At 39.3% G+C, this 22,367-nt stretch overlaps 1 protein-coding gene across 8 annotated transcripts in view; it reads left to right on the forward strand.

The window, feature by feature from the left end:
- Positions 1–22,367, forward strand: part of CXADR (CXADR Ig-like cell adhesion molecule) — a 65,273-nt gene that overhangs the window by 34,129 nt on the left and 8,777 nt on the right. For 5 of the 8 annotated variants that reach the window (XM_053309162.1, XM_053309158.1, XM_053309164.1 and 2 more), the window contains 6 exons: positions 69–267; positions 10,218–10,373; positions 15,403–15,525; positions 15,651–15,789; positions 17,079–17,265; positions 19,420–21,640. In XM_053309162.1, coding sequence (XP_053165137.1) covers positions 69–267; positions 10,218–10,373; positions 15,403–15,525; positions 15,651–15,789; positions 17,079–17,265; positions 19,420–19,542 — 927 coding nt within the window. In that variant the 3' untranslated portion in view covers positions 19,543–21,640. Of the gene's footprint in view, positions 1–68; positions 268–10,217; positions 10,374–15,402; positions 15,526–15,650; positions 15,790–17,078; positions 21,641–22,367 lie in introns of those variants that run through there. The other 3 variants (XM_053309160.1, XM_053309163.1, XM_053309161.1) reach the window with 3 other exon arrangements.

A 22,367-nucleotide genomic window follows, 5' to 3' on the forward strand; every position in this document is an offset into this window, starting at 1 on the left:
TAAATTTAGCCTTGTTTCTGACAAGTATATTTGGTTTTTTTGAGCAGTGTGTTTTCCCCCCCTTTCAGGTAATTATGTACAATGCAGACAGGGTTTATGATTCATACGGTATGAGTGGACGGGTACAGTTTGTTAATCAAAATCCGGCTGCTGGAGATGGTAGCATTGAAATCCTGAATTTACAGCCAACAGACACTGGCACGTACCAGTGTAAAGTGAAGAAGCTTCCTGGTTTTCAGATCCATAGAGTTCAACTGACTGTACTTGGTAAGAGGCTTTTGTTTTGCATTTATGTACAGCACTGTAGCAAGGTACATTACTGCAAGCTGCTATATTTCAGTCTTTTAAAGGTGGTTGTAAGGAAAAAGGAATTTTGGGATATGTGTCAATGAACAGAATAACCATCTTCAGTGGCCTTGGGGCATGGATATGTTCATAAATAAGTTGGTGGGGGGGGGATGATTTTTATATTAAGTTTCCATAGCTTTTGCAAATGAAAATCTTGCTAGGTGAGAGACTATGATAAAAGCATATTATACCATAGAGGCACTATCTGTAATTCTCCAAAAGTGCCCCATGATGTAGTTGCATCATGCAGTATAATACTGCTTAATTGATTTCTGAAAGTGCAAAGGCTACTCAAACGTTTGAAAGAAACATTATTCTGGATTACATGCTGTCACAATTTGATATTCTTGGTGAGATTTACACTTGATAGTTACACAAAGCTACTAAGGATGTGCACACAAAAAAAAGGACTTTTGTGTTTTTGTTTGAGCTTGAAAAAAATGCAGATGGCTGGAACATTTTGTCGAAACAGTGGTCAAGTGGCTTATTTCGATAAAACAAACCTTGAAACATTTCAGCTGTTCTGGCCATAGGGAACAATGGGGAAATGCAAAGCACCCCATCGTTGCCCATGGGTAGCTCCTAGTTACACCAAAGTGGGTCAGGTGGTAGGGCATGATGGGTGCTACTTACCACCCAACCCACAAAAGAAATAGACAAGCAGGCAGTGTTAAACAATTGTTTAACCTTTCCACCCAAACCCCCATAATATCCTATGGGAATTTTGAGGAAAGGTTAAAATTTTTGTTAAAAATTGGCTGTGTCCATTACTTTTGTGGGTTGAGTGGTAGGTAGCATCCATCATGCCTTACCACCTGACCCATTCTGGTGTCCCTAGGAGCTGCCCATGGGGATTGATGGGGTGTTCCAAGTTTGCCCATTGTTTCCTATGGATGGAACAAGCTGCACTCACAAGTTTTTCATTGTAATTTGCTATGCATTTTTGCAACCCTGCAGAAGCACACAGTAAAAGGATATCTGTCCTTCCCAACATAGAACACACACTTCACTGTCCAAAAATGGCCAAAAAAGAATCACTGACCCAGAATTCACTACCAGCCATAGTGCCCATGCTGCAGTAATATCATTGGCACAAATTGCTCTCTCTCACACAATTATGACTCCTTACTTAATCTGTATGATATGCTAACCAAGAAGCATGGAGATTGGAAGCCAGTTTCAGAAAACTAATCAGCAAGATAAAAACAGGCCTCCAAAATGGTGCTCTAAATATGGAAATGTTTTGACTTGAAAAAGGATTGTTTTGTTCCAAGCTTGAAACAGGCTCTTTATTTAAAGGGTATTTTAGTTTCGAGCTTGAAACAATCAATAAGGCCCATTTCAAATTGAAATGTTACAACGTTGAAACGCTTTGCACATCCCTAAAAGCAACAAAATTTGGCATATCTGTGAGTAGTAAGAGGGGGAGTACTTTATCTCCAAAATGATTAATTACCCTAGGGTCAGGAGGTCACACTTATGTCATAGGCGTGTAGGTCTGTAGGCCCTAGACCCTGTGCTTCATCTGTGTGGTTGGCTGGACACATACAGGATGCTTTTTAATTGGATAATGGGAGCACGTGAGAGCAGAGTAGACTGCTTATATAGAAGGAGGGGCAGTCTTGGAGGGAGCAGCACAGAACTTTGTGGTATTTAATTCCATGGCGGTTAGATTTTGAGTCTAACGTTCCAGAAGAGTCTATGGAGCTGAGTCCTTCAGTCACAGTGCAAGATTGGGAAATGGCAGAAATATGGGATGAGATGTCAAATGCGGCCGTCATACCAGAGAGTCAAAAAGAGCAGGTAACGGTTCTCTTCCTTATAGGGAGGATGGAATGCGTGATAAATTAGGAAATGGTACAAAATTAAAGCTTTTGTTTCTGTTTTCCAGCAGGTTGACATACCGCTTGTAGAAGCTGAAAGATCTACAGAACTGTAGAAGGCAGTTTCACAGCAGCAGACACCTGAATCACACGTTAACTTAAAAAAATTGTTAGGGCTATATATTGATGATGAATCAGATGAAATGACACCTCTGCAACAGCAAGCTGCCATGAATTCTCTGGTCCATGCTACCATTTTTTGGTGTTCTGAACCACTGTTACAAGGAGATGCTGTTTTATCTTTGTGAGGGCTGCACAAATGTCGGCCCAGCCCAGTCCTCTCATGAATGTCTGTTCTGGGAGGATGTATTTTATGAGGACAAATTGATAATGATCTTAGATTATTTATCTTTCAAAGAAGTCATAAATATGGTAGTTGTTTTAGATTATGCTTTAAGTGGTCTCATATTAAACAGGGAAACTATTGATTTGGTGCTGCTGCTGTTTTCAAATTTTAAGTAGTCTGTAGTGCCTACCAAGTATTTACATCAAATTCTGATAAATGATTGTGATCCACAGATGTTGCACGTGGAAAAAGTAATTTCAAATAGACCATATAAAATTTTCTGATGAATAAATGAAAATGGTTTCTCTGGAGAAAAAACCTATGTGTCTTTATCATTTGGCAGGGCTGGGAGAAGAGTGTAGAGTGTAACTTATCTTTAGTGTTGGGTTCAGGTCAGGAAAATGAGCTTTGTACATCTGGAATGTAGGGTCACTTTTACAGGACCTTGTGACATGATGCATATCTATTGTGAACCCAAAGGGCAAATACCCATCAAGGTGGTAGGTTTTTACTTCTAACTCCTCGCCCTCATAGAGTGGTACAATCTGAACCTTGAATTCTCCACCTTTCCCCTTCAAAGCATGTTGAATCTGAATTTTTTCTTTGTGCTCTATGTATGGCAACCACTGTATTGCAGAAGATGAGAACCTTCCTGATGATAATGTGGGGGTGGGATGGCAATGACCCCTTCTGGCATGAACATGAAGTGCTATATTTTCATAGAAACAGTAGCAAGGGTCAGTATTGTGGTGGGTCCACAGCCACTAATGTACGGACAGACCCCCTTTACCTGTGATACACCATTTCTTCCCTCTGGGTAATTTCTACAAACTCATGCTGGTACTTTGTGCAGGCATTCATCAGGATTTTAACATCCTTTTGACAGTAATGTGCCAAATCCTTGTATGTCAAATGTTTTGGACTAGTTCTCTTCATATTTTGGACTAGACTATCTAAATCCTAGGGATTTAGACAATTTTGCCACAGCCATTGGCTGATGGCAAAGAGAATCTATGAATTTTGTATCTAAGTATTTTACCTCAATAGACAACAGCTTCCCCCCTTGAGTAATCAGAGAATCGGCAATCTTTTCCTTGATCAATTGGCTGATAATTAAAAATGAATCAAATCCTCTGCTATTATGGGCAATAAGTTGCCACTTGAAAGGGGGTATCAATAAACATTATAAACTCTTCTAAGCATGAATCACCACCATTTGTCTTCCTTAAACCTTTTGACCGTATGGATCTGCTCTGCATAGTTGCACAGACTTGCAATGCTGAAACCCTATTCAGATGCCTTGAGCTTTGAGGGTTTCATCCTCTTTGGTTGTGGGAAGGCTTCTGCTGCTTCTGCTGCTTCATGTTCATCTTCATGTTCATCATGCCTCTGGAGAGATTTCATCAGTGAGGATTAACCTAGAAGTAAAAACAGACAATGAATATACAGATGGTCCAAATCGCCCCCCACTCCCCCAGATAAATAACTATAATACCTTGCATGCAATCTGACTTCTTGGATCATTTTGGAGGTGGTTGGGGACTATCATCAATCCTCACGACAATTTAAAACAAATCAAAACAGTGTTATACAACTCACAGCAATACATAATATCATTGCCTGTCTATGATTGAAATTTACCTATATCAGTAGCAAAAGGGCAGAGTTTTTAGTGGCTCAGGGCGGTTTACCATTAAAACTAATAATGGTTAAAACAGAAATATAAACAATATAAAACATCAATTAACAAAACGTCATAAACAACTAAACAGAACAATTAAAAACTCCTGGAAACCAGGTTATACCATTAAAAAAAATTAAAACTAATTAAAAACCCTGGAAAGTTCTAAGGGCTCTCCTGAAGGTCAATAAAGAATTCAGATTGTGGATTTTCTGCCAGGAGTGCATTCCACAGCCCAGGAGCATCTACAGAGAAGGCCTGCCTCTGAGTCACCACTAAACGAACTGGTGGTAACTGGAGACAGACCTCCTCAGATGACTTTAACATGTGGTGGGGATCATGTAGAAGAAGGCGCTCTCTAAGATAACTTGGACCCAAGCCATTCAGGGCTTTAAAGGTAATAACCAGCACTTTGTATTTTGCCCGGAAACATATTGACAGCCAGTGTAACTGTTTCAAAACAGGCATCATATGGTCTCTCCGGGTTGCCCCAGAGACCAATCTGGCTGCTGCATTCTGAACTAACTGAAGTTTCCAGACTACGTACAAAGGCAGCCCCACGTAGAGCGCACTGCAGTAGTCAAGAAGGGAGGTTACCAGCTGATGTGCCACTGTTTTGAGGTCCTCCTCTTCAAGGAATGGGTGCAGCTGTCGAATCAGCTGAAGCTGATAGAAAGCACTCCTGGCCATGGTGTCCACCTGAGATACCAGGGTGAGGCCTGGGTCCAGGAGTACTCCCAAGCTGCACACCTGCTCCTTCTGGGGGAGTGTAACCCTATCCAGTACAGGAAGATCTAACTTACCCCTCAGATTCTGAGCCCCCACAATGAGCACCTTCATCTTGCTTGGATTCAGCTTCAATTTGTTCTCCCTCATCCAGCCCATTACTGCCTGTAGGCAGGCATTTAGAGAATGAGTGCCATTTCCTGAAGCTGGAAAGGAGAAGTAGATTTGGGTGTCATTCACATACTGATAATACCCAGCACCAAATCTCCTGATGACATCACCCAGCGATTGCATGTAGATATTAAAAAGCATTGGTGACAGAATGGAGCCCTGAGGAACTCCATATAACAGCTCCCTTTTTGAGGAGCAACTGTCACCAAGCTCCACCATCTGGAATCTACCTGAGAGATAAGAGCGGAACCACTGCAAGTGCTCCCTATCCCCAACTCCCCCAGGTGATCCAGAAGGATACCATGGTCGATGGTATCGAATACCGCTGAGAGATCCAGAAGAACCAGCAGGAGTCTCACTCCCTCTGTTGATTCCCCGGTAAAGGTCGTCCATCAGGCCAGCCAAGGCTGTCTCAACTCCATAGCCCGTTCTAAAGCCAGTTTGAAATGGGTCTAGGTAATCAGTTTCTTCCAAGACTACCTGGAACTGGTCGGACACCACCCTCTCAATCACCTTGCCCAACCAAGGGAGATTGGAGATTGGCCTGTAACTATCCATTGCTAATAGATCCAGGGAAGGCTTCTTTAAGAGTGGTCTAACCATGGCCTCCTTCAGACAAGGAGGCACCCTACTCTCCCTCAGCGATGCATTTATGATATTAACTAGGCCACCTCCAACAATTCCCTGCTAGATTGAAGCAGCCACGTCAGGCAAGTATCTAGAGAACAGGTGGTAGGCCGCACTGCCCCAAGCAGCTTGTCAACATCCTCAGGAGTCACAGATTGAAACTGATCCAATCTAATACTGCAAGAGGGATCTCTGGACACCTCCTCCATAGACCTTGCAGAAATAGTGGAGTCCAAATCGACCCAAACACAGGAGATCTTTTCGCAAAGAACCCATGAAAGGCATCACAGCAGAGCAACTCTGGGGACTGACTGGAAGTAGAAGAAGCAGAAACTAAAGTCCTCACAACCCAGGATAGCTTCGCCGAGTCTGAACCTGCAGCCGCAATGCATGCAGACCAGAATCCCTTTTTTGCTGCGCGCACCATCACCGCATAAGTTCTCAAATGGGTCACATGCTTCATCCTGTAAGATTTAAACAGAGTTCTCCTCCACTTGCACTCTAGTCGCCTACCCAACTGCTTCAGCCCCCTCAATTCCTCAGTATACCAAGGGACCATTTTTGCAGCAGGTCGGAAGGGACGCTTAGGAACAATCCTGTCTACTGCCCTAATGAGTTCCCTGTTCCAGATTCCCACCAGGGCATCAACAGAATCACTAGCCACACCAACATCAGAATCCTCCAAGGCCTTTTGAAGTCCTACTGGGTCCATCAGCCTTTTTGGATAGACCATCCTAATAGGTCCACCACCCCTGCAGGAGTGGATTGTGGCTGTGAGACCAACCTTAATCAGGTAGTGGTCCGTCCATGACAATGGGGAAAGCACTACAGGTGGCCTGATGGCCACAGCAATGGCTACATCTTTGGCGAGCCTCCTTCCTTTTAAGCCTGCAAGCCCCAAAAGCCACTCCCCTCACAAGCAGCTCCCAGGACAGGCGGCAGGTAGAATGACCACAAACACACTCACACAATTAACTATTAATACCTTGCTTGGGATTTGACTTCTTGGATCATTTTGGAGATGGGGTGGGGGCTATCACCATCCACACTACAATTTAAAACAAATCAGAACAGTGTTACACAGCTGTAACACAGTGTTACACAGCAATACATAATATCACTGTCTATGTATGATTAAAATGTAACTGTTATCATCATCATCAACAGAAGATCGTGATTTTTCACCAGCCTTCCTAGGCTTCATGCTCACAGAGTGTGTGTGTGTGTGTGTGTGTGGTAGGGGGTGGCAGGGAGGCAGCATGCGTTTCCGCTTTAACAATTAATAGTTCAGGATTAAAAATTTGATCATCAGGTGTGATGACAAAATGAAGTCATCACCATCAACCATTGGTGGCGGTGGGGCCTGTGTAGAATTCAGATGCAACCAGGGCAGACCCTGCTTCGCTATGGGGACAAGTCATGCTTGCTACCACAAGATCAGCTCTCCTCTCAGCATCCTCATAGCCTGCAAGAAAGCACAATTTATATCAGACTGCTCTGCCTGCTGGCATGTTAGGATATGAACACAGAAATCTGGCTCCATGGAACATCTAACAATCTCATATTTACAACATTATTATAGAATACATGGAACATGGCATTGTTAGTCTGAAAACTGAGAGAATGCAGAAAGCTGTGACACAGAAAATATTTCTGTGGTGCTAGAAAAAATGGATTTGAAAACTATAAATGATGTACAGAGATTTTTCATCAGTGTGATGACTCAAGAATATGCAAATAAGATTAAAACAGGAAGAATTTTTACCCTGCTAGTTTTTACTTGTCTTGTTACAAAACATGTACCATTAAAGAGCAAGAGAGACATGGCTCTTTTTGTCAGCGAAGCTTATCAAAATAATACAGGACAATGTAAGGGCTTATCTTAGAAATACTACCGTAGTAAGGTTTTTTTAGAATTACTAGCATGGTCTTGGAAGATCAGCGTGGACGTTCTACAAGTATATACACACTTTTAAATGGTTGTTTTTACCAGGTTAAAAATAAAATGTTAAACATAAAGTATGACTGTTAATTCTAATGCTAACCTTGCCAAATTATAAAGACACCTAAGTTTTTTCTCCAGAAAAGCCATTTTCATTGATTCATTAGAAAATTTTTATATGGTCTATTTGAAATTACTTTTTCCACATGCAGTAACATCTGTGGATCACAATCCTTTATCAGAATTTGATGTAAATACTTAGTAGGTGTTAGACTGCTTAATAACAGCAACACTGCTTAATAACAGCAACACCAAATCAGTAGTTTCCTATTTAGTATCAGACCATTTAAAGCGTAAGCTAAAACAACCACCATCTTTGTTTGTTTATTTACATTTTTTAAATTTACATATTTTTATACCACCCAAAACTTATGTCTCTGGGCGGTTTACAACAGATAAAAACAACACTAAAACATTAGTTAAAAACAAAAACAAGAAATTTAAAACACAACTTAAATTTTTTTTTAACAATGCTCTAAAACATTAAAAACAATCATAACTGTATCAATTAAAAGCCTGGGTGAACAGATGTGTCTTTAAAGACCTTTTAAAAGCTGTCAGAGATGGGAAGGCTCTTATTTCACTAGGGAGCACATTCCAAAGCCTCGGTGCAGCAACGGAGAAGGCCCATCCCCGAGTAGCTACCACACGAGCCGGTGGCGAATGCAGACGGACCTCTCCTGATGATCTCAGTGGGCGGTGGGGTTCATAATGAAGAAGACATTCTCTTAAATACCCAGGGCCCAAGCTGTTTAGGACTTTATAGGTTATAACTAATACCTTGTATTTTGCCCGGAAACATATTGGCAGCCAGTGTAACTCCTTCAATACAGGAGTAATATGGTCTCTCCTAGATGACCCCGAGACCAGCCTGGCTGCTGCATTCTGAACCAACTGTAGCTTCCGGACTACGTACAAGGGCAGCCCCACATAGAGCGCATTGCAGTAATCCAGTCTGGAGGTTTATGACTTCTTTGTAAGATAAATCATCTAAGATCATTATCAATTTGTCCTCATAAAATACATCCTCCCAGAACAGACATTCATGAGAGGCCTGGGCTGGGCCGACGTTTGTGCAGCCCTCACAAAGATAAAACAGCATCTCCTTGTAACAGTGGTTCAGAACACCAAAAAATGGTAGCATGGACCAGAGAATTCATGGCAGCTTGCTGTTGCAGAGGTGTCATTTCATCTGATTCATCATCAATATATAGCCCTAACAATTTTTTTAAGTTAACGTGTGATTCAGGTGTCTGCTGCTGTGAAACTGCCTTCCACAGTTCTGTAGATCTTTCAGCTTCTACAAGCGGTATGTCAACCTGCTGGAAAACAGAAACAAAAGCCTTAATTTTGTACCATTTCCTAATTTATCACGCATTCCATCCTCCCTATAAGGAAGAGAACCGTTACCTGCTCTTTTTGACTCTCTGGTATGACGGCCGCATTTGACATCTCATCCCATATTTCTGCCATTTCCCAATCTTGCACTGTGACTGAAGGACTCAGCTCCATAGACTCTTCTGGAACGTTAGACTCAAAATCTAACCGCCATGGAATTAAATACCACAAAGTTCTGTGCTGCTCCCTCCAAGACTGCCCCTTCTTCTATATAAGCAGTCTACTCTGCTCTCATGTGCTCCCATTATCCAATTAAAAGCATCCTGTATGTGTCCAGCCAACCACACAGATGAAGCACAGGGTCTAGGGCCTACAGACCTACACGCCTATGACATAAGTGTGACCTCCTGACCCTAGGGTAATTAATCATTTTGGAGATAAAGTACCCCCTCTTACTACTTCTGTGCCTCCTTTATCTGGCAAATTCTGCCCTTTATTGTAAGAAGTTGCTGTGAAGTGAGATTATTAGAGGAGGTATCGTGTGGTTACTAAGACGGAAAGCTTGGTGGTCTTCCTTCTGCATTCTTCTCAGTGATAAGTGGATAGTCAAAAATATGTAATACTTCTGATACCAATAACTGCCTCTGAGGTTTGTCTTATGCTGTGAGTTAGAGGTAGCTTCATCCCTTTTGAAATAATGTTATTAACTTGTAAAGCTGAAATTAGATGGCACTCTAAGACAGGCGTGTAACTACCATTAGGCAAGGGGAGGCGGCTGCCTCGGGGCCCCCACGCCTCAAGGGGCCCCCCAGAAGCAAGTCACATGTGAAGTGAGTGTCTGTGTATCAGCGAGGGGCCCATTTTAAAATTTTGTCTCTGGGTCCACTCCAGCCTCGTTACGCCCTTGCTCTACGAGATAAAATGGTAGGTAGCTTTGTTGAACCATTAAAAGAAAAAAAAATCCACCATATGAAGTGGAGTAATACGTCTCTTTGAGTCAACTAAAAAGTTGTAAAACATGAAACAGGATTTCGATTATTTAAAAAAACCCTGTTGCATAAACTGTGATGTATTGATTTAAGAAATTGTATATATACAAGTTAATGAGTGCATAGTTGAGAATCTTAATTCATCGGAATAATCTATGTGTTTTAGCAAAGCCCTCAAAGACTAAGTGCTCCGTCCATGGATCCCAGGAAATTGGAAGTGATGTTACTCTGAAATGTATATCTCAAGAAGGTTCTCCCATCATAAATTATGAGTGGAAGAAAACCACTGGTACAGAAGAACTTCCAACCACATCATTGCTGAGTATGCTCCCACTTTATTTTCTTTCTCACATACATCATTTTAACTTTAAATATGAAGGCAGAAGCACAGCCTTGAAACTTTGAAAAAACTTTTTTCTTATTTACAACAAGCATAGTAAAACTGCTTTGCAGAATTTATCCTTTGATAGACCTATGGTGTCCAAAGGATTATTGTCAGTAAAAAATGGTGGAAGATTGTCTGGAATGCTTGCTTGTTCACTACTTGGGGGTATGTCAGTCAGTGAGAGGGACTGAGGAACACGTAAGATGCGTGTTAGGTCGTGGTTGGGCTATTGATATCAGGAATGCGCATGAAAAAAGGCTTTGGGTCATGTTGTTCAGTCTGTTTTTGTTTCCATTAAAACTAGTGGGGGAATCAATGAGCATTATATTGGATGGTATTCCATCCAATTCTGATGGAACTTGTAGGTGTTGAATTGTTGTAGGTACTAAGTTAAGTAAGGGACAGAGCAGCACAACCACCAAAATTGTCGTGGAGGAGTCTGGTGTCCTTCTTAACCTATGGGTGAGAGCAGCAGTAGAGGCATCAAGTCCACAAGACTCTGAGCGAGGTGCCGAGCAGCAGGAGAAGCCAGCAGTGCAGGTTGCAAATATGCTAGCCTGCTTATCAGACTTAACCACACACCCCAAACTCTCCTTGGTTACCATAGTAGAAATACTTCCTCCTATGCTGATCAAATCGGACACAATCATCACCACGATGTTTTGACTTGAAACACCTATTGGCAATTACTGGCCAGATTCAGGGAGGAGGGAGTGCTCACAAGCTTCCATTTTGGCCTATTACCTAAAAGGATACTTCATGATGGGGGTGGGGGATGCCCCCTCCACTTACTGCCACGGTGTTTTTGTGCCTATCCCGTGTCTTCTGCTACCTTTTTGGCACGATATATTTCTTTTAAAATGAAGGATATGACTGGAGGTATTGTTAATATATTGGTTTTTTGTGCACAGTAAGACAGCTTCTTTAACTTCTTGTGCCGGAAAAACACAGTCAACAGAATGGCACTAAAATTGAGTGCTGGTCAGTTTATTCAGCACTTAACTGAACCAAAAAAGAGAAAATAATCACAGAGAATAAAAAATAAGCACTAGACTTGAAATACAGGGAGATTTGGGAGGAAATTGGTAGGAATGAATGAATACAATCGGGTTTATTGTACGTTTAGGTTTAAAATGCAAATGTGTGAAGTAACAATTTTTAAAAAAACCTATTCAGTAATTAGGGGAAAGTAATAAACTGAGATACTTAAAAGAAAAGGCTTTTAAAATCAAAGTGTGAAACCAATTAGCATTGCAAGGGAAGAAGATGAAATGGATTGGATTGAATGGGGTGTCATGTGCACGCATATGCTTTCAAAATAACTTTAAAGTATATAGAATTAAAGTGAAAGCAAAGGAATGGGTAATACTAACTTTGGGAAAGAATAGTAGTAAGATAAAATTAAAATATAACAGCCACATACACAAGATCACTCCTGTATTCAGTGATACAGTTGTTTGCCTTTGTTCTTCTCCTACAAAAGAGTGGGAAACACACCAGTTTATACAGTCTGTGTCTCAGACTTAAAGAAAAAGAGGGGGCGGGGAGCAGACCAGGATTGGAAGGTTCAAGCCGTTCTTCTAAATGATTGATTCTGGCTGGCTCCTTCTCCTAGTCCCTCCATGGCTGGCTGAACACAAGAAAACATGCAGCTCCCAGAACTGGAAGGTGTTCTGTGTAGTTTATGTTGTTCAATAAAATAGCAGAAAATGAAACACAATGTATTAACGTTTTCTGTCATTACACATAGTAAATGAAATAAAACACAGCATATACTATTATCTTCAGGTTTTAAAACGACAGTGCATCTCTGATACCTAAGACTGTGGCAATTCCTTAATCAATCTAAACAGAGACTGCCAGGCAATGAATCTGGATCATTGCTAATATATTTGCCTGCTTACCTTGGGAGGTCACTACATACTTCTAATATTTCCTTGCTAGGGTATTGTTCAGTCCTTTCTCCTGTAAGGCTGCTCCCATCATTGACTTCCAAATTTATTGTTCATATTATTCTTTCAAATATTTTCCTTTCATTTTCCCAGCCTCAGTCCTGCTGATTCTCCCATATCTCTATCTACTCCTTTCTTCCCATTGTCATGATGATGAGAGACTAACGAGTACTAACTGTTGCTCTAATCGTTCTTTCTAATAAAGGGAACAAAATATCTAAAGCCACCATGACTGTCGTTCAGACAGAGCATAGCAGCATGTGAAGAATAAAACTATTTCAATCAGTAAGCTTCATCTGGGACTTGCCTTCTACAGGTGAAACTCGGAAAATTAGAATATCGTGCAAAAGTCCATTAATTTCAGTAATGCAAATTAAAAGGTGAAACTGATATATGAAACAGACACATTACATGCAAAGCGAGATAAGTCAAGCCTTAATTTGTTATAATTGTGATGATCATGGCGTACAGCTCATGAAAACCCCAAATCCACAATCTCAGAAAATTAGAATATTACATGGAACCAAGAAGACAAGGATTGAAGAATAGAACAATATTGGACCTCTGAAAAGTATACAGTGTACTGTGCTTGATTGACCAGCAAACTCGCCTGACCCGACCCCATAGAGAATCTATGGGGCATTGCCAAGAGAAGGATGAGAGACATGAGACCAAACAATGCAGAATTGCTGAAGGCCGCTAATGAAGCATCCTGGTCTTCCATAATACCTCATCAGTGCCACAGGCTGATAGCATCCATGCCACGCCGCATTGAGGCAGTAATTGCTGCAAAAGGGGCCCAAACCAAGTACCGAATACATATGCATGCTTATACTTTTCAGAGGTCCGATATTGTTCTATTCTTCAGTCCTTGTCTTCTTGGTTCCATGTAATATTCTAATTTTCTGAGATTGTGGATTTGGGTTTTTCATGAGCTGTACGCCATGATCATCACAATTATAACAAATTAAGGCTTGACTTATCTCGCTTTGCATGTAATGCGTCTGTCTCATATATCAGTTTCACCTTTTAATTTGCATTACTGAAATTAATGGACTTTTGCATGATATTCTAATTTTCCGAGTTTCACCTGTAAGCCCAACACATTGCTTATGCAAACCTAAGAACATTTCATAATGATTCAGGTTTTCTTGTTGGTCTACAGAATGAAGTGATTTTTTGAGTCAAAAGATGTATGTATGTTCACATCACTCACTCACCTTACCTCTTCCTACTCTTTGAAATAATAATCCATATGCTGTGGGAGAAGGCAACAAAATCTTGAACTGAGGCAACAAAATCTTGAACTGTTGGATCATCTGACATGAAAGAAGTAAATTCTTCTTGACATAATATTGCAATCTTTCAAACCCAGAGTACCATCAAAACACACATCCTGATTCAGCTGCAAATGAATTCTTGTTACTTTTATAACCCACTATCAAATTCCATGAGAGATCTTTGAGGGCATCTTGAAGATGATAATCCTTAATTCCTCCAAAAATAGGTGGTTCTCATGACTGAGATGGGTTAGATCATGTACAGTATGCATAACCTCTAATGCACTGTATCAGATGCCATTTCTAACATTTCCTGTATTCGGAGGCAATGTGAGTAGTAGTTTAGAGGTCTGATTTCAGAAACGAGTGCATGGAAGTCCTGCTTATATAGAGAACTTTCCATTAGGTTATCTTGGTTCGGGTTGTAGATGTTGAGAACAAGCGACCTGGGGTGTAATAATTTCCAACATAACGTGCTTGTGAGCATCTGGTTGGCCACTGCTAGACTACCAGATGAATCTTTGGTCAGAACCAGCAAAGTAATTCTTGCATTCTTATTGTAAGGATTTATTTTCCTTAACATCCAAATATAGCTAAGGGATAATGTTTCATAGCAATGACCCTTTCTGAAGATCACACTTTAATGAAGAGGTTGAAGCTTTATACCAAAATAAACACATCAAAGGCGTGGTTCTCTCCTCTGTACTTTTCAGTAATATAGAAGCTAGTCTCTATTCTCATTTTGTTGTTAGGCAATAGCTTGTCTTTGGCAGTTGTACAAGGAACTGTTTGTACACATGCAAGAGATGTGGATACACACACACCCTCTTTCTCTGTAGTTTTCACTGCTCTAGTATTCAGTTACTGAAACAAGCTGCTATTCAATTTTAAAAGCATCTTGCGTGGTTTGCCTATGGGATTTTCAAACCATGCAAAGAGATCTCAAGCCACATAGGCAGTTTTCATGCACATATAAATTTCTCCTTTGGATCGTGGTGTTTAATGCAATACTATAACACTTAACTGCATCCTTGAGAATAGTTGTCTGCAGAAATAGTAAAATAGCCTTTAAGAATATAAAAATTAATATCAAAGCTTATTTTCTGTTTTGTGTTTTCTGTAAAAGCAAGCTGCTTCTCAGGACTTGAGGAATTTGAAGTTTGAAATATTCTTATTTTATTTTCTTCATTTAAATAAAACCCTGGAGCCATAAAAAGCATATAACACAATGGTATAAACTTGTAGTTTTATCTGAACAATGTTGTGACGGGGGAGAAATCACATTAGATGAAACAATACTCAGATTAAATGCATAAATAAATGTATGGGAGGTAGAAGCAGCTCTTAACCAAACAAACAAACAAAAACAAACCAGATTACGCTCTGTCAAGAAAACTTTTGCAAAACAGCAGTACTGGATATGTCCCTGATAGATTTATGATACCACCTACCCTCTGTGCTATCTTGATCTCGGGAGTATACTAGCAACCCCAAACTTTTCCTTGTAGCAACTAGAATTGCTTTTTGGTAGAGATGTATGCCTGATGGTTGTTTCTCTGCTTTCACATACATTGTAAAGCCGATAATATTCCTATTTTATTCTCTTCTCCCATTTCACCATTGTTAATTGTTATTCATAAACATGCTTGCAATGACACTATTTTTTAGAAATCACAGTTTATCGATCTCTCATGCACCTCTTCACAGTATTCTAACCAAAACAAATTTTTGTAGATGGAGATACTGGTGACCTTTTGCTGAAAAACGCTTCTCAAGCTTACTCTGGAACATATAGATGCACAGCTTCAAACAAAGTTGGACATGATGATTGTTTTCTTCTGCTGAATGTCACACCACGTAAGTATTAGCCAGTAAGCAGTACTGAAATAATAGAAATATTCAGAAATCTGCTAAGGATTTATCATTAATGTGAAATAAGTATTGCTGCCCCCTGATATGATTTTATGGTTTATATGTTTTAGCTACAAATAGAGCTGGTACAATTGCTGGCGCTATCATAGGGACTCTACTGGGACTCTTGTTACTGGCATTTTTCATCTTCTGTTGCTGCAAGAAACAAAGAGAGAAGAAATATGAAAAAGAAGTACACCATGATATCAGGTGTGTCATTTGTGTAGCAATGGACATCATCTCAACTTTAAATGTCCCTTCTAAACATTTTAAGAAAAAAGTATGTAGTTTAATCACCTGAATGAAATACCAGCAGCCTTGAGATATCTACTCATTTTCTCTTGTTTCCTATCCCCCAAATTGAAAGTTATAATAATTGAAAAGTAGCTTAAAATATATTCAGTATTTTGAACAAAATACATATTTCAGGATGTATTAAAGCTAATCAATACCCTTTAGGAAATAGTGCAAGCCAGTTTAAATCATGCCAGATACTTCCTAAATAAAAAGGCCATTAAGCATGGGCATACTTTTACAATTACATCTTGCAGGTTGTCACTGAAGGAGATCCATAAATGCACTTGAACCACATTTCGGTTGTCTGTTCAAACCTATGGTACTTAGATGTATTGCCTCCAAATATGAAGTGCCCTCTTCATGTGTTACACAAGCAATGTGTAAAGCAATTATAGAAATGCTTATTGTTTTTGTGTCTTGCACTGTAAATATGTGTGGGCTTTTTTGTCCTTTTCGAGGGAATCCAATTATTTCCCCTCAGAGTGGTGCTCTGTATTTTCCATTGCAATAAGCAGAAAAAGCAGTATTTCTGTCTGAATGATGAGACACACATCACTCCACCAGCTAGTTGTGATAGTGAGTGCCGTGTAGAATATAGGGTTATGCCATGGTTCTTGTTGTGACACATATGGATCAATAGGTACCTGTTATTGTGACATTAATGACTAACATACCTGTTTAATTCTTTTACACTTTTTAAAACGTTGAGCACTATACCACTTTACTACACAACTGCATGAATGCTCCATGAAAATATGTTGGCATGCTGCCTACCCACAACCGTTTTGTGGGCCTTTTGGTTTAAAAACCATTTTGGGGCCTGTTCTTGTTTGGAAGGCTATGGAACTCCCTACCCCACTACAGTTCTGCACTGTACACTTTTAATTGTGTTTTATGCAAGGTGGCATAGAAATTGAACTACTGTATAATGAATAAAATGTGTTAAAACTTTTTAAAATGGAAAGAAGACAAATTGCTTTCTTGTTCAAAGTAGGTTCTCCTCTTCTGTTACTAGTTGAGCTAGCACAACCAGAATAATACACATGACACATATGAAAAGCTGCAGACCTTTGTTATAGTCTACTGGAATAAATTGTGGCATTGGGTGGGTGTGTATGAGAAAGGGGGAGGCAGAGGCAGAGAGAGGCAGGGGCAAGTAAAATACTTCTTTAGTAGTCTTAATTCTTGCTTACCTTTTTCAGAGAGGATGTTCCTCCTCCAAAGAGTCGAGCTTCAACGGCCCGGAGCTATATAGGAAGTAATCGTTCTTCTCTTGGCTCAATGTCTCCTTCTAATATGGATGGGTATGCCAAAACTCAATACAACAAAGTACCAAGTGAAGACTTTGAACGCACTCCTACTCAAAACCCAAACTTTCAACCACCAAAGGTAGCTGCACCTAATCTAAGTAGAATGGGAGCTATTCCTGTGATGATTCCTGCACAAAGCAAAGATGGTTCCATAGTATAGTATGACATTAATTGATACTTTCTTCAGTTCAGTGAAGCATTTACAATTAACTTGTTCCTGCTCTCCACTTTTAAATGTACACACAATTGATCTTGAGGATCGACAAGTGTGCTTGGTTCACCAGCTTTATTGATTTTGACCATGTGCACGAAAACCTTTGGAGAAAGCTTTGACATCTATGACTAAACATAAGACGTTGGCAATATTTAAATTTCAAATGGATTGTGAAGTAAATGCTTAGAGTTCTGAATTTGTAAATATTTGGAGATACTGAACTGTACAACTTGTGTTACATTTTTTCTCTAAATCTTTGGAGTGAATGAAATATATCTGACCTCTGTTACAGTGACTGTAATCTTCCGTGTAAAATGCTGAAAGATGGACTTGAATTGTCATACAGATTCTTTTTCCCCCCTCAGCAACTTTGAACTGTCTTTGAGTTGTCAGTTGCACTAAAAAAAATCATCTCATAATTAATTTCAAGCTTTTGTTTAATTGTTTAACCATGTCTAGCAGTCATCCCATTATAGGGCCATTCATTATGGCCATGCAGGCAATCCATTAAGTTTCTGTTGTTTCACTTGTCCCATGAGCACAATGGGATAATCCTGTCTTCTTTCCTAAGAGTGGCTGTACTTAGTTGTACAAAATAAAGATGGCAACTATATTAAATTGCCCCTCTGACCAAAAGCATTCTGATGGCAGATTTCTGAACTAGCATTTGGCATTCTGTAACCTATGTTTGCCTTATGGAATTGCTATGTTTGGATGCCTTTTATTTGCATTTAAAGTATTTCAGTTAACACTTAAATTAGTACATGGGGTCTGAATTAGGATTTGATTCATTTTTTAAAAAAACAATTGGCTGATGTACAGTCTGATGTGCCTGAACAGCATTTACAGATGTACAGTCTGAACAGCATTTTCCATCATGCAAGGTGGGAGATTCCTTTTTCACCAACCTCTGCAGCCACCTGTGTTTGCTGAAAATGGCTAACATCTGGACTAGGACTGGGCATGTGCAGCAGTGCAAATTTGTCACACAATCCTCAGGGGCATATTTTTGTAGTATGGTGCACAGTGAGCTTCAGAGGGAAGGTGAGAACATTAAAAAAAATGCCCATTCTCTCACTTGTACAACAGTGCGGCATTAATCTAGAACTTGCATTGGTGCACTCACACAATGCTAGTCCGAATGTCAGTCAATATGTCCCTGAAGGTTGGGGAACCTTCCCAGTTTAGGGCATCTGCAGAGGAAGAAATTCAAAAATAGTCCTTCCCCCTTATGCACTCTTCCATCAGTGCATTGTTAGTCTGGATGTTCGCCATTGAATGTAATGTGTTTCTGGTATTTTTAATGCTATGTTTACTATTCTGTACAAACCAAGAAGAGAAGGAAGTTTTCACAGCTTTCCTGGCTTCTTTCAATACTTTCTGATAGTAGTAAAATATCTAAAGTAATTCCTTTGGTGTTCTTACACTGTTTCAATAGGAAAGAGAACCTCCGGCAGGCTATAAAATGAATTGTCTGTTTAATTTAGGCTTAGAATATATCTGTCCTTTTTTATAACCAGGTGAATCACTAGAAAGTTGTTTGTAATGAATTTGAACTTCAGGCTAAAGTTTTAAAGCTGTACTAGCAGCTCGCTTAAATTTAAGATATCATCTGTAGATTCCTAAACTGCCAAAAGCATTACAAGAAACTATACTAGTGTATATGCTTAATTCTGATCTAGTACAATGTCTTCAATGCCTTCTCTTTTGGTTGAAAGAAGCTGGGCGGGGGGAGGAGAAGGAAAGGACTACTAAAAGATAACATTAAGAACCTATGCTGTAAATATCTTTTGATTTTCTTAAGTTGGCTAGAACTGATATCTTCATGGATTAGCTTAGGTAGTACACAACTGCATATCAGGTCTTTAGCATACTTAGATGCTTATTGCTAAGCTGTTTTTTTAAAGATACTGAACTACATCATAAGCATGTATATAGTTCTTGTGTATTGAGATGTGTTTAGGTTTTCTGTAGGATATAATACTTTTTTTATTTGTGCCTTTCCAATAAACTTTACAGCTGATTGTACATCAACGTTTCTATTATAAAATACCTTGGTGCCTGACCACTTTCCTTAAGGGTGCTACAGATGAAGGTATAGCAGAACACTGTGACTTTATTCCTTCTTACTTGATGAGTTGATTTTCCCCGCAAAGTGTTGGATATAGTGTCCTATATTTCAGAATGGCTCCTTCTTGCTGCCTGTGTTTGATAACTTCATTGAATTTGAACAAATTTCATAGAAAACTGAATTATTTCCCACATTGTATCAGACAGATGGCTAATTAGGACTTTGATTACTGATTCTGAAAAGAGTAATAAAAACATTAAAAAATTAAACCTGAGATATGAAAGGCATTGGCGTTAATATTTATTGTACAATAAATATTGTCCTCTTGTTTTTGTGTTCTTGGAGCCAGTTCTTATTCATGCTATGTAGAATAAGGTAGATTGTAGTGGTAGTATTCTTAACTTGAGTACATATAGAGCATTCCATTTTCCTATGTGCAAGCCCCTATGTGATAAACTAACCCATCAGTGGGTATACAGTTCTAAATTTCTCCCTGGATATGCTAGTTTGCTACATATACAGTACTGAACTTTTTTTAGAGGTTTGCAGATAATTATTTTTGTATTTAAATACTCCCCATCATACAATTGAAGTGGTAAAGTCTAGCATTCTACCACATGTTTTGTAGACTAAATTGGCTTTAAACACTTTAAAAAGTACTAAGCTGAACATTTGATTAATATGAAGTGTACTCATGTAGCACACTGTCCATACACACTCATAGTACAAACAGGCAAAATGCATAATTGTGGAATACTACTGCAGTCAGAAGAATTTCTACATATTAAATAACTTGTCAGCTCATATGAAAAGAATAAATGGATAGAATGAAGGATAGCACGATGTGCCTTCAGAGCATAGCTCTTAGGCTTTGGAGCCTTGACAATGTCTGCTTGTTTATAAAACTGCTGGGAAATTGCAGTAATAGGAACTGACATAGCAGATCCATATATTTTAGGTAAGAACTGACTTGGGACAGACTTTGCTCTAAGCACTTAACTTCTAGACCCTTCTGAATGACTAAAACACTAGTCTGAAGGACACTACTATTATAGACGTGATAAGATCCCAAAATGTCGTCTTTGGTAAATGTCAGATTCTCGTTGGGCTGTGTGTGCTCCACCTGCTAGTGCATTGATGCAAAGGGGTACGTCTTGTACTTTGGGAACAAAAAATATGTGTTCCGGGAGGACAGTGTTTACACTACTCTGTTGTGCCAGTAGTAGTGGTAGTTGGGTGACCTATTAATGGTACTGATTGCTGGAGCGCTTGTGATGCTGCTGCACAAGGGAGTGGAAGGTGAGCTAGTGCGTAGGAATAATGATAAGTTCTGCTAATTTGTGAGTTTGACTATGTTTCATTAAAAGAAACATAGGACTAACGAAGTCTGGCTATTTAGAAGAAAAGTTAATGGTATCCAGTTGCATCAGGGAAAAGTGTGGGCTTTACATTCCCGTTATTGTGGTTAAAGGCCTCATATATGACAGGGTGATAATGCTTCTCATTCGATCTAATTTCTTAATTTGGGGCAGAAAGCAGTTAAGTAAACAAATTCATATCAATAATAAAATACCTTATTGTAAGGAATTGAATGATATATTGGTTTCACATGTTTTCAGATGGCAAATTCATTAATTTAATAGGCTTTCTAAAATATGTTTGACTTCCAAAGAAATGTGTGTTGATTTTTAACGATATTTAGATCATTTTTCTTAAGTTGCACTCCATCATATTGACACCTTATTTACAATTCGTTGACAAAGCAGCTAAATTTTAAAGTTTTAAAAAATCCTTGTTGTATCTGAGCCGTTTTTACCATTATTCAGATAACCTTTACATTGTATCTTGTATAAAGGAATCTTTTTATCTTTCTTAAATGAACTATTTTAGAAGGCAAGGGAATAAAAGTTGTCATCGTTAACTTGGATATTTTACATTGTATTCATTATTAGGGACTCAGACCCCTCAGTGTTAGTGTACAACTCGGCAATTGAAGCAATAATACAAGACACACATGACACACCTTTGTAGGATTTGGCAATGAATGCAGTTTGTATGCCATCTTTGTTTCATATTTTTTTGAAGAACAAACCTGATCTGTGTAGGAGAACTCCAAATTGCTGTAGTTTGATGTGTGTATGTATTGAAATAAAGTTATAGCAAAAACCACTTATTCTGATGCAACGCTCTGTGTGTGTCTTCTGTCCTGTTCTGTAAGTGATATCAACAAATTATCTTTTTGATTATGGTAATTCTTCATCTTCTGTTTATTTATTTCTGTTTCTGAATAAATCATAATAAAAATCACTGCAGATTCCTGTAACAATTGATACTCTGCATTTGAGAATACAACTCACTAAATTCTGTAAACTGCAGAATTGTAGTTGGCTGTTACCAACAATAGCATATAATGGAATACATTTGTGTGAGTATGATAGATCCCAATGCATCATTGATCGTTGCAGTATCTTTTGCAGTTGTATTCTAGGAATATTAATGGAAATTTATTGCAGTTCTGCACTGACCATGGGGTTAGACCAGAACTTTGAAATTGTATGGGTACTGCTAAACCAGAAAGTAGAGGAGCTGAAATGGGCAGCAGCTATATTAATACACTAACACGGCTGCTCTCCAAATTCCCTCTTTGACATAAGGTTTAAAAGGAATTACTGTGTCCAACCAAAGTAGCAACAGGCTACTTTGTGGTTGGTCTCCTTCTGAAGCAGGAGGATGATTAACTAGAACAGCAGTAATCATGCTGGCATCCAGTGGTGCTCTTACCCCTAGACTTTGGGGCCAAAGTCCAGGGCCTCCTGGCGACCCTAAAATCCTCTTTAGTCTGCCTTGGGTGGTGTGGTTGCCACTGACCTGCACTCCACCGGGTGGTCGAGTGTGA

The sequence above is a fragment of the Hemicordylus capensis genome, chromosome 3 (assembly GCF_027244095.1).
Source record: "Hemicordylus capensis ecotype Gifberg chromosome 3, rHemCap1.1.pri, whole genome shotgun sequence".
In the NCBI taxonomy this organism is placed as follows: domain Eukaryota; kingdom Metazoa; phylum Chordata; class Lepidosauria; order Squamata; family Cordylidae; genus Hemicordylus; species Hemicordylus capensis.